The sequence below is a fragment of the Dromiciops gliroides genome, chromosome 2 (assembly GCF_019393635.1).
Source record: "Dromiciops gliroides isolate mDroGli1 chromosome 2, mDroGli1.pri, whole genome shotgun sequence".
Taxonomy (NCBI): domain Eukaryota; kingdom Metazoa; phylum Chordata; class Mammalia; order Microbiotheria; family Microbiotheriidae; genus Dromiciops; species Dromiciops gliroides.
In genome coordinates this window covers 178,299,790-178,321,091 of record NC_057862.1, presented here as the reverse complement: position 1 = coordinate 178,321,091, position 21,302 = coordinate 178,299,790, and the positions used below count along the sequence as shown (strand labels likewise).

General features: G+C 37.4%; 2 protein-coding genes across 2 annotated transcripts; both read right to left on the bottom strand.

Annotated features, from left to right (window-relative positions):
* Positions 1 to 1,634: 1,634 nt before the first annotated feature.
* Positions 1,635 to 2,582, bottom strand: LOC122738481 (olfactory receptor 10G2-like). Its single transcript, XM_043980499.1, has one exon. It carries the CDS (start codon positions 2,580 to 2,582, stop codon positions 1,635 to 1,637), a length of 948 nt encoding a protein of 315 aa, XP_043836434.1.
* Positions 2,583 to 19,871: 17,289 nt separating this feature from the next.
* LOC122743257 (olfactory receptor 10G2) lies at positions 19,872 to 20,828 on the bottom strand. Its single transcript, XM_043988079.1, has one exon. It carries the CDS (start codon positions 20,826 to 20,828, stop codon positions 19,872 to 19,874), a length of 957 nt encoding a protein of 318 aa, XP_043844014.1.
* Between the last annotated feature and the right edge of the window lie 474 nt (positions 20,829 to 21,302).

The window sequence follows — 21,302 nt, the reverse complement described above, 5'->3', positions numbered from 1 at the left end:
TTAGTATGAAAACAGACATAGGTGAACTTCAAGTTCAGTATGAGTTAACTATATGATGTCTCAGTTGGAAAAAAAAAGCCAACAATTCCAAAAGACCCATGTTGGAAAATGTTCTCTACATCCAGAGAAAGAACTGATGGAGTCTGAATGCAGATTGAAGCATAATAATTTCACTTTATTTTTTGGTGTTTTTCCCCTTTTTGGCCTGTTTCTTCTTTCACTACATGTCTAATATGAAAATATGTTTTACATGATTGCACATATATAACCTATATGAAATTACTTACTGTCTTAGGGAGGAGGGAAGATTGGGGTGTGAGGGAGAAAATCTAGAACTCAAAATTTTATTAAAAATTAATGTTAAAATTTGTTTTTACATGTAATTGGAAAAAAATAAAATACTATTTTTTTTTGCTGGGTGATGAGGGTTAAGTGACTTGCTCAGGGTCACACAACTAGTAAGTGTCAAATATCTGAGACTAGATTTGAACTCAGGTCCTCCTGAATCCAGGGCTGGTGTTTTATCCGCTGTGCCACCTAGTTGCCCTAAAATACTATTTAAAAGAAAAAAGTACGTCAGATTTGAAAAATAAAAGCTAAGATGATAATAGCAGCTAGCATTTATGTAGTGTTTTAATATTCGCAAAGCACTTTATAGATGTTATCTCATTTGATCCTCACAAGAACCCTGGGAGATAGGTGCTATTATTACCTCTGTTCTACAGGTAAGCAAACTGAGGCAAAGTGGGAAATTGAGTCGTTCAGGGTCAAACAGTTAGTAAATGTCTGAGGTTGGAGTTGAAGTTCCTTCAGAAGGATGGACCTCCCTCAAGAGTTCCTGAATCCAAGTCTAGCATGCTATCCAGGGTGCTACCTGGCCCTCTAAGATGATCATAAACTACTATAATAAAAGTACAGTGTCCACAACCATTATTTGGTACTGAGCCTCCTTGTATTTCAATAGGGACATTAAAAACTGCAATACAACCAGAGAAGGGCAAACAGGATGAGGAAATGATTAGAAACTATGTCATGCATGCAAGGAACTCAGTATATTTTGAGTAAAAAACAGGGGACTTTGTTGTGAGTAGGAGTAGGCACTATACTGTCTTCAGGTATTTAAAAGGCAAAGAGGGATTAGCAATGTTCTGCTTGATCCCCTATGGCAGAACTCAGGTGAATATATGTAAACTGTAGAGAAACAGATTAAAACTCAATAAAGGGAAAAAAAACATCCTGACAATTAGAGCTTTTGGTGGGCTTCTTGGTGTGGCAATGACATATCAGTTACTCGAAATATTCCAGCTAAAGCTGCATGACCACTTGTAGCAAATGCTTCAGGTTGGGCTTGAACTCTTATCAGTCTGTCAACAGGTATTTATTAAGTGCTCATTATGTACTAGGTTTTTGGGATATAAAGAAAGGGAAACACATAGTCCATGTCCTCAAGGAGTTCATATTTTAATAGACATGCCAATAGCTATGTGCATACAAAAGAATTATAGTATAAATAGAAACTCTATGAGATTCTATGGAGAAATGAGATTCTATGAGAAAAGAACTAACTCACAGTTCAAAAATTTCTCACAAATAGAGAAGCTAGAAAGTAATATGGCTAGGGATAGCTATCTATTCTATTTAGTGGCCCCTCCACCCCCTGCTAGCTTTCTCAGTGCTGACTTTACTTCTTTGTTCCTCAGTGTGTAAATTAGAGGGTTCAACAATGGGGTGACAACTGTGTAAAACACAGCCACTGCGCCATCCAGGGGGCTTTTGGAGCCAGGTCGGAGGTAGATAAATATGCAAGGGACATAATATACAGTCACCACAGTCAGGTGTGAGCCACAGGTGGAGAAGGCTTTTCTCCTCCCATCTGCTGTACGGATCTGTAGGATGGCATAGACAATATTTGCATAGGAAAGCAGGATCAGCAGGAAGCAGCTGGCAGCCACCACCCCAATATCTACAAAGGTCACCAGCTCATTGATAGTGGTGTCAGCACAGGCTAGCCTCAGTACTGCAGGGATATCACAGAAAAAGTAATCTACCTGATTGGGGCCACAGTAAGGCAACCTGAAAGTCAGGGTAGCTTGGATAGCACCATGGATAGAGCCAGCCACCCATGCTCCAGCCACAAGCATTGTGCATAGACGTCCATTCATTAGCACGGGGTAGTGCAGAGGTCGGCATATTGCCAAGTATCTGTCATATGCCATCAAGGTATAGAGGAAGCACTGAGTGCTTCCTAAGAAGTGAAAAGAATAGAGCTGGGCTGCACATGCTCCAAATTGAATAGCCTTACTGGCAGGAGTGAAGCTCATGATGATCCGTGGAACAATGACTGTAGATAGCCACATATCTAGGAAGGAGAGGACACCCAGAAGTATATACATAGGGCGAACATGGAGCTGTGGGTCAGCCCAGACTGTGAGCAGGATGAGCATGTTCCCCAGTTGTGTCAAGATGTAAATGACTAAGAAGACCAGGAAGAGGAAGGTCCTCAGATTTGGTGGGTGAGATAATCCCAAGAGAATGAAGTCCGTCACTTTGGTCTCCATTGAGTTATTTTTGGCCTTTTCCATGTCCTGTATTCTCCTGAGGAGGAGGAATAGTGTCATAATTCAAAGGTAGTATAGCACAATGAAGTGGGAGGATCATCTTGTGGGAGGAGAATGATGATGAGGGAGAAGCTGTTTTAGGTGTTTTAGGTAGAGAGACCCATGTTCTCTTCTAAATCAGTTTGACTTAGAATATTATTATAGAATCATAGAATGTTTTAATTGGAAAGTAGCAGAGACTATCTAGTTCAGTCTTTTTCTTTTGCAGTTGAGGAAACAGATTCAGGGAGTTTAAGTGGCTTTAGCCTTCTCCTCCTTATCATCATAGACATGGTTGGAGGGGACTACAGAAGCCATTCATCTAGTTCAATCTCCTCATTCAATAGATGAGGAAATGAAAGTCTAAAGAGGTTTATGTCACTTGCCCAAGCACATATAAATATGAAGTGCCTGAGCCAGAACAAGAACCCAGGTTTTCTGATTCCTAGTTTATTGATTTCTAGTTCCTACTTCTGATTCCTAGTTTATTGTAATCATCATACAATAAGGGCGATTGTACAAGGTACACCATCCAGAAGATAGTAGATACGAGTGGACTACAAATCCTTAGCAATGTAAGCTATGTAACAGGAATGGAGAGGTGGAGATTATGGAATAAGGATACACCAGAATATTAGAGAAAGAAATAGTGATTCAGAGATAAAAGAGAAACTAGTGGAGGTAGTTGATATGTAACAGGGAGAGAATACTTCCATCCTGACCCCAGTTATAATCTTATGACTACCATCTATCTTTTCTGTGTTGTGAATGTGAAGTCAGAGCTGCACAAAGAACACTGCATGAGTAAATACCACAAAGGGCTAACCTTATCCTTGGTTACAACTTGAAAAGTCAAGTTTTATAACAGAATTGAAGAGATGTTTCACATTATTTTATTCTTAGAATTTAGCTTCATTTAATATAGCTTAAACTAAAAAAAGTGATCAACTTGGGCCTGGAGATCTTAATGCCTAGAATTTTGCTTATAATGATTTTTTCTATAGAACATAACCTTTTGCATATTTTACATAAAATAGTACACTTTTCTAAGAGCATGCTTTTAAAAAAATTTGAATATGGAGATACCCAGGTTCAATTCTGGATGAATCAAATCTTAATTTTATCAACTTAAATTTCAATCTACTTACCAGTTTCATAGTTAAGTCTTTTGTAAGGTCAAGAATCTTATGACAAAGTTCTACTAAACTGGTATCTGCTTTATAGCTATACATTTTCACATACCTTTCTTGTTTATGGCAGGGCACATCTGCATTTGCTTTGTAAGGAGTCATTCTGGCCTGTAAGTGCTTCTCGAGGTGGGAGGCCCTGGGAAACAGGTGGGGCTATAGGAGTGAATAGAGGGGAAGTACTTTGGCAGAAGCAGTTAGAGGGAGTGATTTGGAGATTGGGGTAGGATGTGTGGGGAACTGGGTATCTTTGAAAAAGGACTATTAAGGCTGGAGCAGGAAAGGACAGAAAAATTTCAGATAGGGATCATAATTACAGGAGATGTAGTAGACTTGAAGAGAAAGAATTTAAAGAGAATACTCAGATATAGTTCAAAAGAAACCTAGAACAATTTACCCTTTTTATCTTGGCTTTTGTACTTCTAAGGCTTTTTGAGGTGAGAAAGTAAAACTCAAGCTTAAAAATAATTTTAAACAGGACTACCTAGGATAATTATGGGGATAGGGGATAGGGACTGGGCCTGTGGTTTCATTGCTATAAGGAAGTCCCAGGTGAAGAAAATTCTTCTACCAGGCAGGTTGGTAGCTTACTTGCAAAAAAAGAGCATTAGAGAGTTACCTAAAACACCAAGAGGTTAAGAGATTTGCCTAGAGTCAGTCACATAGCTAGCATATATAAGAGGCAAGACTTGAACCTAGATCTTTCTGTTTCAAGGTCAGCTCTCTATCTATTATACTATGATATGTAATTATATATCAATTTATACAGAATTTTCTCTAGCTTGGAATTATATTGGGTTTTGCTCAGATCATCTTATAAATGGGTTAGAATTAAACATATAATCAAAAATGGGAAGAAATGGAAAATTCAGAAATATTATTAACACTACCAACATTTAAATCAAAACAATAGTATTTGTTCCAGCTTCCATTGTAAGTGGCTTCATAGGGATGAGAATTTAGGAAAAGAAAGTGATGCTGAAAGGGAAAGGAAAGGTAAGGGTAAGGATTGCTTGACAAGGTTGAGAAAAACTATGCAATACACTGTTTCCACTAGGCACAAGAAGCCAGTTCAAATTTAGCTCAGCCTTGGATTAGGTGGTCCGTGCTTGCATAGTTTTGTTTCTGAGGGGAATTTGCTCTCACTTGCAATTCAGACATCAGTGGAGGAACTCGGGTCTACTCTGTTTTCTGGGCCATCAGGAAGTAGTTCTGAATTCCTGGTAGGAATGCCAGGTTTGGCTTAGATGCACTAGATTACTGTAGAACCCTTGGTTAGTACTGAAATATGTTATGATATAACCTTATTAGAGCAAGGTCAGGGAGAGTGGTTTGAGGTGAATTATAGTTCACTTCCATCTGTTTTGAGAATTAGTCTTCAGGTTCATATGAGGGTAGAGAAAGGGAGACAGAGTGATCAGTGTGGGTGGGACACATCACTATATTTGTTCCAACAAAAATGGGGTCCTATGCCTCCCATACAAATGAAATGGGTAGGGTGTGGGTTATGGAATGGTATTTGGTAAGGGTAGTGCTTCCAACCTATGGATGAAGTCATAGAATTGTGGGAGGAGTTCTGGCCTTTTAAATTTAGATTTCATCTAAGCTCTGTGACTTACCGGCTCTATGATCTTGTATAAGTCATTTAAACTTCTGCAGCCTCAGTTTCTTCATCTGTAGAAGGGGGACAATACAGCATTGTAATGAGGGTCAATTGCCCCACAGATTTAAGGTTTTTTGAATATAATGCTCATCACTAGAGAAAGGATCTTAGAGGCCTGTAGTATTTTTGTATTTATTTGAATTTTAGTGTATTTTTTTCTTTGTAAAAATGACATACCAGTAATCTACCTATTGCTTGGTACTTCGGCCCACCCCCATTTCCCCCACCCAAAATCACATTAAGTACTTCTCTTTATTAAGCTTTTTATACTTTTTCCTCAGTACAAAGAAAAAAACTTTTAAATTTTTGAGATTTTTCTTTTGAGCTAAAGAGCAAGAGTGATAGAGACAGAGGACAATTGGACACATCATTAAAAAGCCCGTAACTTCTGTAAGTTAACTCTGATTTCTTTTTGTGAATGTAACTGATTCTGGGAACACTTCTTTATCCCCTCAGACTCACATAGAAATTGCAGCAGAATTCTCAGAGAGACTGACCTGATTTTCAGACAAATAGACAATAGACAGAGCTGTTCTTCATGGAATCATTCTGGTCAGTGGTGGCAAAATCCTGGTCTGGGCTTTTAAAGGTAATTAGGTGATGGATTGAGTTCCTGATAGTATTCTAAGATGATTATAAGCCTATTAGACCATATCCTATAACATGGTTTTTGAGCCAGTTGGAGGAAAGTATGTCTAGCTCTTGAATGGTGTAAATGAGCTTACTTGCTCAGGTCAGACTCTCTGAATAGAGATCCTTCTATACTTATTGACTCATAGTTCACATAGATTTACAAAGTTTTCCCTTGACATTGTTATGTAGTTTCCTATGCTCTCATTATTCTAAACTGTCAAGGGACCTGATGACACCAAGGGAGATTCTTAGTTGAGCTTGAAATCTTTATCTCTTGAGATTTATATTCCCTAAGTTCTCATTACTTTGGGTAGAGAAGAAGAAACCTTTTTAGCAGATCTCTGAAAAAGTGGGCTAAAGGGAATAATCCAGGTTAAGTTGTGACTTATCTGGGGTAACATTTAATTTCTATGAATTCTATCCTTAGACCATTTAGATAGAATATGGCAAAATAATTCAAAAATTGAATTCCCTTCAATGTCTCATATCTTTCTCACAACAAAAATTTGATCTTACCAAGAGAAGAGGTATAGAAGCCAAGGACGGCATCTATGTAGAAAATACACTCATTTGTAAAATGCTATAGAGCATTATGGCAGACTATTATGACCAGTATTGCCTTCATTGGGATAGGGAGTAGACTTGTGATTTCACTAGTAAAGAAAACTACCTTATGAGAAAACTCCCTTTACTAATACTGGTCAAGACCATATCTACAACATTTAATTTTGGAGAGTTGCCTAGAGCACCGAAAAGTTAAATAACTTGACCAGAGTCACATAGCCCATATAAGTCAAAGGCAGGATTTGAACTTGATCCTGGATCTAAGGCTAGCTTTTAACCACATCATACTGTTTCTCTTATAACCTTCATAAAGCAGAAAAAAGTAGTAGAAGCAAAACCAAATCTATAGTAAATTTGGCAGAATACCCAGCTCAGCAACATCATATCTTAAAAGTATTCAGGGGGACATCTAGGTGGCACAGTGGATAGAGCATTGGCCCTGGATTCAGGAGGACCTGAGTTCAAATCTGGCCTCAGACACTTAACACTTACTAGCTGTATGACCCTGGGCAAGTCACTTAACCCCATTTGCCTCACCAAAAAAAAAAAAGTATTCAGAGATGAATTTGGCAAGAGGACAACAGATAGAAAATGGAATGGATTTGTGATCATATATAATCAATTTTTATTAACAATAACAATGAAACCATTATATTTGTACATTCATGCCTCACACTTCTGGTACTGTCCTTTCTCTTCTTGTGCTGTGCTCATATTGCTTTCCCTATGGCAAATAATCTTTGCTAGGAAGTTATCTCAGCTGGGCTTGATGAGTCTGTTCCTCTCCACAGTTCAACTCCAAAGTGTTGGGCTAATTTTCTTTTGAATTCATAATTGGCTCTGCTCTATTGTCAAAAGTTTCACTCTTTGGAGTCATATCTACTGATTGTCTCTCCCTAGTGGATGTAGTATTTCCTACTGAGTGAGTAGCTCCACTGCAAGAATGCATGGTTAATTGGTGGGGGGAGGTGATGAGAGAGAAATCCTCTCCTTTTTTTCTCTGGTAGAAGCACAAGAGGAAAGGTAAAGAAATCTTTTAAAAGCTAGATTCTTCATCATTGGCTCTCCTTTAGTCTGCCAGTGGGCATAATCTAGAGAGCTCTCTTTCCATATCACAAACTTTAAGATGGATTGGTCACCTTCCCCTCAAGGTTCCCATAATTTTCACTTCAGCAACTATTACTTCTGGCTAGTGAGAATCAGTTCCAATATAGAATTTCCCCTTGTTTTTCCTCTATCTTTTTTCCCCCTCTATCTTTTTGAAGGATGAAACGATCACTTTAGTAGGTGTGAGATAGCATAGCACAATAGATAGAGCTGGCCTTGGGATCAAGAAAACCTGACTTGGGGGCAGCAGCTAGGTGGCATAGTGGATAAAGCATTGGCCCTGAATTCAGGAGGACCTGAGTTCAAATCTGGCTTTGGACACTTGACACTTAACTAGCTGTGTGACCCTGAGCAAGTCACTTAACCCTCATTGCCCCACCAAAAAAAAAAAGAAAGAAAGAAAAAAAAAGAAATTAGAAAAGTAAGGATGGAAGAAAACCTGGCTTTATAGACTTCTGCTACATGCCATCTGTACAATGAGTGTCATTTAACCTCTCAGTATCTCAGACAACTCTCAAAGACTATAAGCTGCACAGAAGGTGCTGTTCTGCAGCTAGCAATTAGCTCTACTAGTGAAATCACAGATCTTGTAAAAACAACATAGATATGTGAATTAATTGAGTCTATTTATTCTTATGAAATAACTTAAAATAGAGATGACAGCAATCAATGCACAAGCTTTCAAAACCACAAATACAACAAAAATATTCATGAAATTATAAGCTTCCATAATCTAAAGTTTAGTAAAATATAAAAAAATTAACTTTACAAAATAATATCAAAATCACTATAAGCCTTGCTCATGGCAGAGGCTTATAAATATTTATTCGATTGAACTGTTCTTCCTCTATATTTTCCAGATTCCCCCCAATTTTCTGTATATTTTTCAGATTTCATTAAGGTTGCTATAATTTACATAGTTGTAATAAATTTGTATGTTGTAGTTTTGTTCATATTTTCTTTACTCTGAATCACTTCATAGAAATTATATTTTTAAATTTTAATATTTGCAAATTCTTTTACTGCTATAATAATCTAGCAACATAGTAATGTTCGAGAATAATGTTCATATACTATAGTTTGTTCAACCATTCTTTGTTGAAGTTTTCTATTGAAAATAAAATCACTAAAGTTGTTATTTTTACTAGTAGATCTTTTTCCATATGAATGAATGCATGAAAAAGCATTTAGTAAGGACCCATGGAGTGACAGGCTCTGTGCTAAGCATCTGAGATACAAATGCAAAAAGCAAGATGATACTTATTTTCTGCACATGTATAACCTATAGCTGATTACTTACTGCTTTGGGGAGAGGGCAAAAGGGAGGGGGGAAGAGGGGAGCGGAGAGGGGAGGGAGGGATAAAATTTGGAACTCAAAACTTTAAATAAAAATGTTTTTTTATTTTAAAAAAAAGATACTTTTTTTTGTTTTTTAGGCAATGGGGGTTGTGACTTGCCCACGGTCACACAGCTAGTAAGTGTCAAGTGTCTGAGGCCGGATTTGAACTCAGGTACTCCTGAATCCTGGGCCGGTGCTTTAACCACTGCGCCATCTAGCTGCCCCCCAAGATACTTATTTTCAAGGAGATTACATACTAAAATGGGAAAGCTGTGCACATATAGTAAAGTTGTGGTCAGGGAGGAATATTTTGGTTGGTGAGGCCACAAAAGTGGTGAATATGGATAAAACACTGGCCTTGGATTCAGGAGGACCTGAGTTTAAATCCGACCTCAGACACTTGACACTTACTAGCTGTGTGACCCTGGGAAAGTCACTTAACCCTCATTGTCCCACAAAAAAAGTGTTGAATGGAGTCATACAGCAATTGTTAAACAAAGAACAAATCCTTTTCAAGAATAGTAGTATTTATTTGATTATTATTTTCAGAGATAGAGGTAGAAAGAGGATTATGTATACATGAGCAATGGAAGAGGGCCGGGAAATTGCATCATGGTGGATCTATCTTACCTTAGGTCTGACTTGGAATAGTGAAGTCCCACTAATCAGAAGCTCACAGACCCAGGGTAGGAGCTGGAGTATAAGGTTAGAGGTGGGGGCTAGAGTGTAAAAGTATGACATAAAGCAATGACAATTAAAGTATGACATAAAGCAATGACAATTAAAAAAGATGGCACCATCCATAACTCCATCAACAATTTAATATCTTACCAGTCTTTCTCAAAGTTATATCAGCTTTCAGTTTTATAATTTTAAATTATTATTCTCTTCAGTTTATGGGTGTTAGTGAGATATTTCAGAGCTGGTTTTTATGTGTCTCTTTCTCTTTAAACCTACCTGTTTAAAAAAACCCTACCTGTTAGTAAATATCATTTTACCATTTCTATATTGGGAGATGGATCTAGCTCATCAATCAATTCCTTAAAGATGTTATAATTAGGGGCAGCTAGATGGCGCAGTGGTTAAAACACTGGCTCTGAATTCAGGAGTACCTCAGTTCAAATCCGGCCTCAGACACTTGACACTTACTAGCTGTGTGACCCTGGGCAAGTCACTTAACCCCCATTGCCTGGAAAAAAAAAGATGTTATAATTAAACTTTTATCAAATGTGTTTACTGCAAAATTTTTTTCTCTATTTCTTTTCTTTTCATTCTGGATGTGTTACTTTATTATTATTTGTTATGACAGCATTTGTTTTGTGTTCTGTTAATTTTATTTGTTTGGGTTTCAAGCCATGCTGTGTATTCATGATGGGATTGGTGGAAAGACTATTGAGTGTTACTTGACCTCTAGGGTGTGGAGTTGGTATGAGAACTTTGGATGAGAGAAGACATTCTTCTTTTAGAAAAGACATTCATAATTTCAGTCTCTCTTTGGGATCAAAGACCCTAAACCTGAGAAGAGAAAGAGACAGCATTTAGGTGAAGCAGATTCATTAGTATTTAATGGCATATTATAATCTGTTGAAGGGGTAGCTATGAGGTGCAGTGAATAGAGCATTGACCCTGAAGTTGGAAGGATGAGTTTAAATCTCACCTCAGACACTTACTGTTTGACTCTGGACAAGTCACTTAACCCCAATTGCCCTAAACATCTGGGGCCGTCTCCAGTTGTACTGATATATATATATATATATATATTCTATCTTATATATATATTCTATCTTGCCACTGGACCCAGATGGCTTTGGAGAGATTAAGACTGGTGGCTTTGCACAGTCCCGCTTCACTTAAATCCAATTCCCTGCAAGTCATGATATCACCTTCTGATGTCATGGTCCTCTCCAAGAATGAAGGACAAACAACAACATAATCTGTAGAACTTCTTTGATTTCTCTTTTCTGTTCACTTAGATAGATGGGTTTACTCACTATTTACTGTTTGTGATATTATTTGTGTAACCTGTTTGGTGGGAAGGGACCAAACTGATGGGTATAAGATTGGGATAATTCTACCCTTTTTAAGTTATAGTAGCCAGGAAAGTGGCTTTGTTGCCAAACTATGTACCCATAAAGTAGCAATATTTAGTGGGGGTACAGATAGATATGATTTTATTCTAGTACTTCTTTTTCAGAGACTGAAGACCCACAAGTGCCCAACTTCATGGTGCCCCACAGTTTGCTTAATAGTAATGATAATGAGCACTAATATTAGTGATATAACACTGAATATGTGCCAGGAACTGTGCTAAGGTCTTTACAAATATTACCTCATTTAATGCTCACAACAGCTTTAGGAGGTGGGTACTATTATTATTCCTATATTATAAGTGAAGAAACCAAGACAAGCAGAGGTTAAGTGACTTGCCTATGGATACACTACTATTTAGTGTCTGAAGTCAAATTTGAACTCAGGTCTTCTGGACTCCAAAACTAGCCCACTCTCCACTGTGCCATCTAACCGACTCTAGATAACTGGGGTTTGCTTGCCCCCAGTTATTTTGCTGGTTGTCCTCTTTATTCCAGGATGGTCTAGACTTCAATGTCTCCCTTTGATGAATTACGTTTCGACAAATTTGTGGGCATATATATCTTACATGAGACACGCATATCTTACATGTTGAATAACCAAGAATATCTCAGGAATTATGACAGATAATATTCCATTATTTTTTTAAAGATTAAAAATGCATCGAAATAAACGATTAATGGAAATTATTTTAGTGTATGCCATGGGCTATAAATCTAGTTGCATTTTGCCATACCATTTCATAATTTTCCAAACAGTTTTTATTAAGTAATAAATGGCCTGACCTGTGACAATTCATTTTACATATGGCACTATTTTAAAAGAACTCAGAGATCATTTAAAAAAACTATGTTTTAAAAAGGATGTTTATAAAAGTATTAGAAAGATTTGTTCAGTTGTTTAATTGTGTCCAATTCTTCATGACCCCATATGGGGTTTTCTTGCCAAAGATACTGAATTGGTTTGCCATTTCCTTCTCCAGTGGATTAGGTAAATAGAGGTTAAGTGATTTGCCCAGGATCACACAGCTATTTGAAGCTGGATTTAAAATCAGGTCTTACTGACTCCAGGCTCATTGCTGTATTCACTGAGCTATTTGGCTGCCCTTAGAAAGATGAGGGAAACTATTATTATGAAAAAAGGTGATCAAAGAAGCATTAGTAATTAGTAATTACTGATCAATATTTCCATAAAATCTTTTTTTCTTTTGGTGGGGCAATGAGGGTTAAGTGACTTGCCCAGGGTCACACAGCTAGTAAGTGTCAAGTATCTGAGGCTGTATTTGAATTCAGGTTTTCCTGAGTCCAGGGCTGGTGCTTTATCCACTGCGCCACCTAGCTGCCCCCATCCATAAGATTTTGATGAGAATGATTTATACATATTTCAATATAATTGATTATTAAAAATATAATTGATTTTTTAAAAAATTGAATTCAATTTTATCTTCAGTTACAAATTCTCTCCCTTCCCCTTTCTCACCCACTGGGAAAACAAGAAAAAGAAAATCCATCACACACACATATGCATTAGTTTTGTCCCCCACCCCCCAAAACAAAGCAAGAAAAAGAAATAGGAGAAAATATGCTTCAATATATACTATGAATCTATTAGTTCTCCCTCTGGAGGTGGAGAGCATGTTTCATCATGAGTCCTTTGGAAATGATTTGTTCTTGTGGTGATCAGGGTTACTAAGTCTTTCAAAGTTGATTTTTTTTTTTACCATATTATTGTTATAATGTTATTGTATAAATTGATCTCCTGGCTCTTCTCACTTGATTTTGTATCAGTTCACATAAGTTTTCTCAGATCTTTCTGAAACATATTTTTTTTAAACAGGGCAATGAAGGTTAAGTGACTTGCCCAGGGTCACACAGCTAGTAAGTGTCAAGTGTCTGAGGTCACATTTGAACTCAGGTCTTCCTGAATCCAGGGTGGTGCTCTATCCACTGTGCCACCTAGCTGCCCTCCCACTGGGTTTTATTGTTAATTCATATATGGAAAAGTTGATGATTTATAGGAGTTTATTTTATATTTTGCAACTTTGCTGAAGTTGTTAATTGTTTTGATTAGTTTTTTAGCTGACTCTCTAGGGTTCTTTAAGTAAAGCATCATTTCATCTGAAAAGAGTGATCCTTTCCCCCTCATTGCTTATTCCTTTGATCTCTTTTTATTATCTATTGCTATAGTTAGCATTTCTGGTACAATGTTGAATAATAATAGTGCTAATGGACATCTTTGCTTCACTACTGATCTTATTGGAAAGGCTTCTAGCTTATTCCCATAACAGAAAATGTTTGTTATTTGTTTTAGATAGACATTATAGTATTTATCATTTTAAGGAAAGCTCAATTTATTCCTAAATTTTATAGTATTTTTTTTGGGCGGGCAATGGGGGTTAAGTGACTTGCCCAGGGTCACACAACTAGTAAATGTCAAATATCTGAGACCAGATTTGAACTCAGGTCCTCCTGAATCCAGGGCTGGTGCTTTTATCCACTGTACCACCTAGTTGCCACCACTTTATAGTATTCTTAATAGGAATAGATATTGCATTTTTTCAAAAGCTTTTTTCTGCATCTAGTGAAATAATTATAATATTTTTGTTGTTTTTGTTGTTAATATGGTCAGTTATGTTTATAATTTTCCTAATATTGAACCAGATCTGCATTCTTAGTATAAATCCCGCCTGGTTATAGTGTATGATCTTTGTGATATATTACTTTAATTTTCTTGTTAGCATTTTATTTAAACATTTTGCATCAATATTAATTAGGGAAATTGGCCTATAGTTTCCTTTTTCCTGTTTTGACTCTCCCTCGTTTAGGTATAAAGAACATATTTGCGTGATTGAAGGAATTTGGTAGAATTTCTTCTTTATCCATTTCCCCTCCAAACAGTTTATATAGTATTGGAATGGACAGTTCTTTAAATGTTTGGTAGAATTTACTTGCAAATCCATTTAACCCTGAGATTTTTTTCCTGAGGGAGTTCATTTATGACTTGTCCAATTTCTTTTCCTAAAATGGAGTTATTTAAATATTCTATTTTCTATTCTGTAATGTTGGCAAATTACATTTTGAAAAATTCATCCAGTTCATTAAGATTGTCAATTTTAGTGGCATATAGTTAGGCAAATTAGGTCCTAATAATTACTTTTATTTCATCTTTATTGGTTGTGAATTCACCTTTATTTTTGATACTAAGTGTACATATAAACGATATGAATGAATGGAGGAACTCTCTTTCCTGGTCGTGAGAAAGGAAAGAACTGCAAAAGTCTCAAGATGTAGAAAGAGGCAATAGGTGCTGCATCTTACTGCCTTATCTTCCTACCTGGGATGACATGTTTCTCTGTCCTTGTTGGGTCTTTTCTTTCTTGATCTTAGGTGAATGAGTGTCAGAGACAGACAGAATGGGCAAGATTACAACCTCATTAGCTTTAAAAGTTCAGAAGAGCCACCAGAGGTCTAGCTAGCAAAATTGCTGGTAGCTGATGAATCTGATAAGGAACTAGCTTTTAAGAGCTAAATGATTAACCCAGACCCAGTAGTGAATGAACCTGACAGTTAAGACATTGTATCTTGCAAGCAAGGGAGTTGACTCATCCATTGGCTATGTCAAATGCAGAGGTGAACTCGATGGGGTAGATGAGAACGTTTTGTACCAATTTCTTTAAACTTAGGCCTACTACTCCTTCCAGGGAGTGAATAGATATAAAGTTTGAAAATCACTTATGTCAGTTGATCCTCCCAACAATCCTATGAGTGAAGTGCTATTATTATCCCAATTTTAAAAATGAGAAAACTGAGGCTTAGAGGCCAAGTAACTGGCTCAGAATCACACAGATAAGAAGTATCTGAGGTAGTACTTGAACTCTAGTCTTCTAGACTCTGTGTTGAACACTATATATAGTACTCAGCCTAACTTCCTCTTGTTGTAAAGGGGAGATGGTACCCTTATTTGGGTAAATTTTTGTACTTGTATCCTTGCAGTACTTGCTATACTGTCTCAGCCTTTTGTAACAGTTAATTGAAGATAATTGACTAATTTATATTGGGGCTATATGTTATCATATCAATCTATTATTATTGGTTAGATGCTTTTAAGATGTTAACTGGTTGATAGATATTAGGGAAGTAATCATTGGAAGATGATATTGGGGAGAATAACTGGTGATGATATTGGAAAAATATATTAGACGGGGGGGGGATTATGAATTTTAGTATGAAACACAGCACTACTCCTGATTCCCTCAGGATTATTCCTAGAACTCTTAGGTTAGGTATGGTATTGCTCTGGGACTTGACCTGGAATAGTTGAAATAGTGAACCCATATCATATATGTGATATACATGTAATAAAAATGAGAAAATAATCTGGTACAGAATGGGGAAGGTATGACTAGATGCAGAAAATTTTTTTAAAAATCTGGGTCCTTTAGTGTATTAAAGGTCATTTTGAATCAACAATATGGTATGGCAGCCAAAAAATGCCAATGTGACCTTAGGTTGCATTGAGAGATATAGTATTAAGAACTGGAAAGGTAATATTTCCACCATAGTCTGCTCTGATGAGACCACATCTTGAGTACTATGTCCACTTCTGGGTGCCACTTTTGGGAGGAAATTGATAAGTTGGAGAAATACAGAGGAAGGTGACTAGGAATGTAAAGGGTCTTGATATCATGCCATGTGAGAAATATTGAAGTAAATGGTGTCAATTAGCCTAAAAATGAAAGTGTAGGTGGAATATAACAGTCATATTAATTTTTTAAAAAGCTCTCATGTAGATGAGGGATGAGACATATTTCTCCCTGGATGTTAAAAATAGGAGCAATAATGGGGAAGAAGGAAGTTACAGAGAACTAGATTTAGTTTTAAGTGAGAAAAAAAGCTTCTTAATAATTAGAGCTAAGCACAGAATGGGCTACTTCTCAAGGTGATTGGCTCCTCTTTGCTTGAGGGCTTCAGGTAAAGGTCTGATGACTACCTTTTGGTGTTTGATAGAGGGGATTTTTCTTCCTATGAGACTTGGACTAGATGACCTCTAAGGGCCCTTATAACTCTGAGATTCTGTGAACTAGATAGGTAAAGAGAATAAAACGGGATAGTCTGATATATGTCCTAGATATTGGGAACGCAAATTTCCAAAAGGTTAGATATAGGATGTATAGGATCTCAGTGGCCCACAATTTAAGGACAGAGTACTCTTAGGCACAAAATTCTGATGTAACTAACAAAAATTATTATAGTATAGAAGAAAAAGGGCAACTGTCTGAAGAGACCAAACTAGCTGCATAAGGACACAGGCCAACTTAAAATTTAAAATAAAATGTACAGATAACATAAATAAGCAACATTTATTTAATACCTGCTATGTGCCAGGCATTGTGCTAAGCACTGGGGATACAAAGAAAGACAAAAACAGTCATTGCCCCAAAACTCAAATCTGATGAGAGAGACAACAAGCAAAAAAGTATGCACATCCAAGATATATACAGAATAAATTCGAAATAATCTCAGAGGGAAGGTACTAATCTGAGTAGGAAAGGCTTTTTACAGAAGGTAGTATTTTATTATTATTATTATTATGCAGGACAATTAGGGTTAACTGACTTGCCTAGGGTCACACAGCTAGTAAGTGTCAAGTGTCTGAGGCTAGATTTGAACTCAGGTCCTGCTGAATCCAGGGCTGGTGCTTTATCCACTACGCCACCTAGCTGCCTCAGAAGATGGTATTTTAGCTGAAACATGAAGGAAGCCTGGAAAATCAGGACATAAAAGTGAGGAGGGAGGCAATTTTAGGTATAAGGGACAGCCAATGAAAATGCATGACATTAGGAGATGGAGTAGCTTATTTGAGGAACAGCAAGGAGGCTTCTTTGTCTTTAGTGACTGCACACCACCAGGTTCAAATGCACAACTTCCTAGGACACTTAAAGAACTTTCAGATGCAATTTATGACTTATTATCAGTGATATTTGAAGTACTATGGACAATGGCAAGAATAAAGTCATATAAATGCTATGATGGTTTTGAAAAGGGATATTAAAGTTGATTCTTAAGCATGTAAACTCATCAGTTGGATTTTTATTGTTGGCAAAATCCTAATAGATAAATAATTACTAAGAGCCAGCATGTTTATTTAGAATAGGATGTGCCAGACTGCCTTTATTTCCTTTTTTGGACAAGGTTATTGGGGAAATTCCATCAAAGTAAGATACTTGAATTTCAGCAAAACATTTGAAAATTTCATATAAAAGCTTTTAAGACAACATGGAGGGGCAGCTAGGTGGCACAGTGGATAAAGCACTGAACCTGGATTCAGGAAGACCTGAGTTCAAATCCAGCCTCAGACACTTGACACTTACTAGCTGTGTGACCCCCTGAGTAAGTCACTTAACCCCAATTGCCTCACCAAAAAAAGAAAGAAAGAAAAAGAAAGAAAGACAATATAGAGAAGTTTGGGCTGAATGATAGTATATTTAGGTAGAGTCAGAACTTGTTGAATAATTGAAACCAGAGTATAATTATTAAATTCAAATAAGTTGTGAAGATCTCCAGTGGATGTCCCACATGAGTTTACCTTAGCTATGTTCTATTTAATAGTTTACTCAATTATTTATATGACAATATAGATAGCACCATGGTCAAGGCACTGAAAGCTTCTCAGGTCCTCACTTCACCCAAACTGACCAGACATATGCCAACCATTGTACTGTAAATCTTCCCAAAGATGGGTCAGTTTGAAAATGCTACATTGGCATTGAATGTGCAATGAATTTAGCCTAAAATACCTATGCTTCCTTGAATGAGGCAAAGGGTAGAGTCTCTGAAGGTCGCTCTGCTAGGTATTCTCAGTTGTGTTCTTCTGCCAACAAATCTATTGCTAAAACCATATCCAATCCAATAATTCAACACATTTATTAAATACATGCTATGTGAAAAAGGTGTCAAGCTACACACTGGGAATACAAAGACAAAAACTAAAAGTGATCCTTGCTCTTACATTTCTTACATTTCTCCTCTAAGGTCATGTTACTATTATAACATCTAGGTCTTTCAGAGCCCTTTTGAAAATCTCTTCCCCAAATGAAACTAGGACAAGTTCAGGAATCCATGATTTAAATACATTATCTTGGAGAGAAACAGATCCTATACCTTATTTTTTATATCACTGGTATATCACTACAGTAGTGTCACAGGGTAGTAGGGTGGTTCTTGGATATCCTCATTTAAAGAATTAAACTCACAAACATAATTTAGAGAAACGTAAGATTCAGTTTATTACAATAGAGCAACTGACCAAGAGGAGAGATCCTATATATTAGCCTGTCTGAAGCAAATAAATTGCTGGCTTTTTGTAGGACAGAGTAAACAAAGAAAAATCATGCAAAGGGTTTTCCTTACTTTTTGGGAACCCCTTCTTGTGACACCTCAGTGGAATATTTTGTCTAGCAATCACAATGCCTCAGAGGCTGTATCTTGGAGCAGATATCAAGATGGTCCAGAGGTTCTCACCACATCCTTATCCCCCCAGAGGTCTACATAATTCAGCTCTTCCTTACTAGGGGAGAGGGCCCTTTCATGCTACACAACTGAAAACCAAAACAATCAGGCCAGCCAGACCAGTACACCTCTCTCTCAATGCCAGTCTGCTACTTTTGATCCCATCCCCCACCTCAGTAGGAACTATGTAGGTATACTTTTTCATGCTATGTTCTAGTACCCAGCCTACAGTTTTCAGAACTCCACTTACCTTGGGAAACAATGACTTAGGAACTTTTTGATATTGCTGACTCTATCAACCAGAGTCCCTCCTTTCCTGTTCCCTGGTCACTATGATTAGGCTGATATGTCAACTCCCTCATTCGGGCAACACCATCCCTGAGGCTACTTTCCAATCCTCCTAGGTTAGACCCAGGGAATCACATACATCTGCCTGTCTCTGTAGTATCTGTGGTACAGGTGAATCTATCTTCTTTCTTTTCAGCCCCACAGTATCCCAAGCTCCTAATTTTTAAGATGAAATCTGATAAAAGGAGAACAAAAGCCAAGATAAAAATGTTAAATCCAGATACTGTGGAGAATAGTAGATGTCGCATAGAAAAAAGAACCATAGCAGAGAAGTATTCAGTGGTTTTTTTTTTTTTGGAAGAAATAACAAAGGAAGGTAGAAAAGAATGTTTGTGGTCTTGGGTATCTATGTATCATTTAGAGTATGAGCAACAAAATAAATTTGAATTTTAGTACAGAATATAAATATAATTTCACAATTTGGCATAACTGAGACCTAATGGGATGGAATGCATGACTGCAATAAGATAATAGAAAATACTTATTGTTAAAAAGAAACATTAGTTATAAGTAAAGTAGGAGTAATGTTTTATGTCAAGAAAGTAGTTTGGATAATAACTCTCTACAGTTTCTTTATTTCCCATATAGAGGAAGTTGGTGGCAATTGTGAGAATGTTCTTTTTACTTTTCAAGAATAAGCTTTTTACTGTGTGACCCTGGGCAAGTCACTTAACCCTCATTGCCCAGGGAAAAACAAAAAGAATAAGCTTTTAAAAGCACTTTTAGCCAGTTCAATCAAATGACAACAACTAATAAAAGAGTGGAGCGCTTGTACAAATAGACTAGCTGAAAGAAATTGTAGTCACTGTAGTTGATGATCAAAGAAGGAAAAGGGAATTACTTATTTTCATTGGTAGCTCCTTGGCCTCCTGTTAATCTTTTTAGGGCTGCTTTTACTTCTTTGTTTCTAAGAGTGTAGATCAGGGGGTTCAACAATGGGGTGACAACTGTGTAGAACACAGCCACTGCACCATCCAGGGAACTCTTGGAACCAGCTCGGAGGTAGATGAAAATGCAAGGGACATAATATACAGTCACCACAGTCAGGTGTGAGCCACAGGTGGAAAAGGCTTTTCTCCTCCCATCTGCTGTACGGATCTGTAGGATGGCATAAACAATATTTGCATAGGAGAGCAGGATCAGCAGGAAGCAGCTGGCAGCCACAACTCCAATGTCTACAAAGGTCACCAGCTCATTGATAGTGGTGTCAGCACAGGCCAGCCTCAGTACTGCAGGGATGTCACAGATGAAGTAATCTATCTGATTGGGGCCACAATAAGGCAACCTGAAAGTCAGGGTAGCTTGGATAGCACCATGGATAGAGCCAGCCACCCATGCTCCAGCCACAAGCTTTGTGCATAGACGTCCATTCATTAGCACGGGGTAGTGCAGAGGTCGGCATATTGCCAAGTATCTGTCATATGCCATCAAGGTATAGAGGAAGCACTGAGTACTTCCTAGGAAATGAAAAAAATAGAGTTGAGCCACACACCCTCCAAATGGGATAGCCTTACTGGCAGGAGTGAAGCTCATGATAATCAGTGGAACAATAACTGAGGAGAGCCACATATCTAGGAAGGAGAGGACACCCAGAAGGACATACATGGGACGTGCATTTAGCTGTGGGTCAGCCCAGACCATGAGCAGGATGAATATATTTCCAAGCTGTGTCAAAGTGTAGATAACAAAGAAGACCAGGAAGAGGAATGTTCTCAGTGTTGGTGGGTGAGATAATCCCAAAAGAATGAAGTCTGTCACTGTGGTCTCTAATGAACTGTTTTTGACTTTTTCCATGTTCTCACTGGTTTCTCCTAAGGAGGAATGGTGTGATACAATTAGAGTTAACATGGCACAGTGAAGAGGTTAAGATGAATTGAGAGGCAGTGTGGTACAATGGAAAGAACACTATGGATTTAGAGTCAGATGATCTGGGTTCAAATTTTAGCTTTGCCACTACTTCCTGTATGAACCTGGGAAAATCAACCTCTTTGGACTTTAGTTTCCTCCTTTGTAAAATGATGTGGTTGGAATAGATCATGTCAAATGTCAATTACTGCTCTGAGTTTATGATTCTATAAAATGTTTTGGGATAGAGGAGAATCAGGCTTCTTGAGACCCTTCCTTCTTGCCTTACCCATCTCTATGTCTCCTGAAACTCAAAAATACTTCCTCTCCTACCTCTGCCAGAAAAGAGCCTTCTCCTCCCCACTACCAGTATAGTCAAAATAGTTTTTCCCATGTGCCTTCTATTTTGGAAGGTACTCAGAA

Bases quoted from the DNA above. Each gene is read 5' to 3' on its own strand.
- LOC122738481 (XM_043980499.1), bottom strand. From the start codon at position 2,582: ATGGAAAAGGCCAAAAATAACTCAATGGAGACCAAAGTGACGGACTTC.
- LOC122743257 (XM_043988079.1), bottom strand. From the start codon at position 20,828: ATGGAAAAAGTCAAAAACAGTTCATTAGAGACCACAGTGACAGACTTC.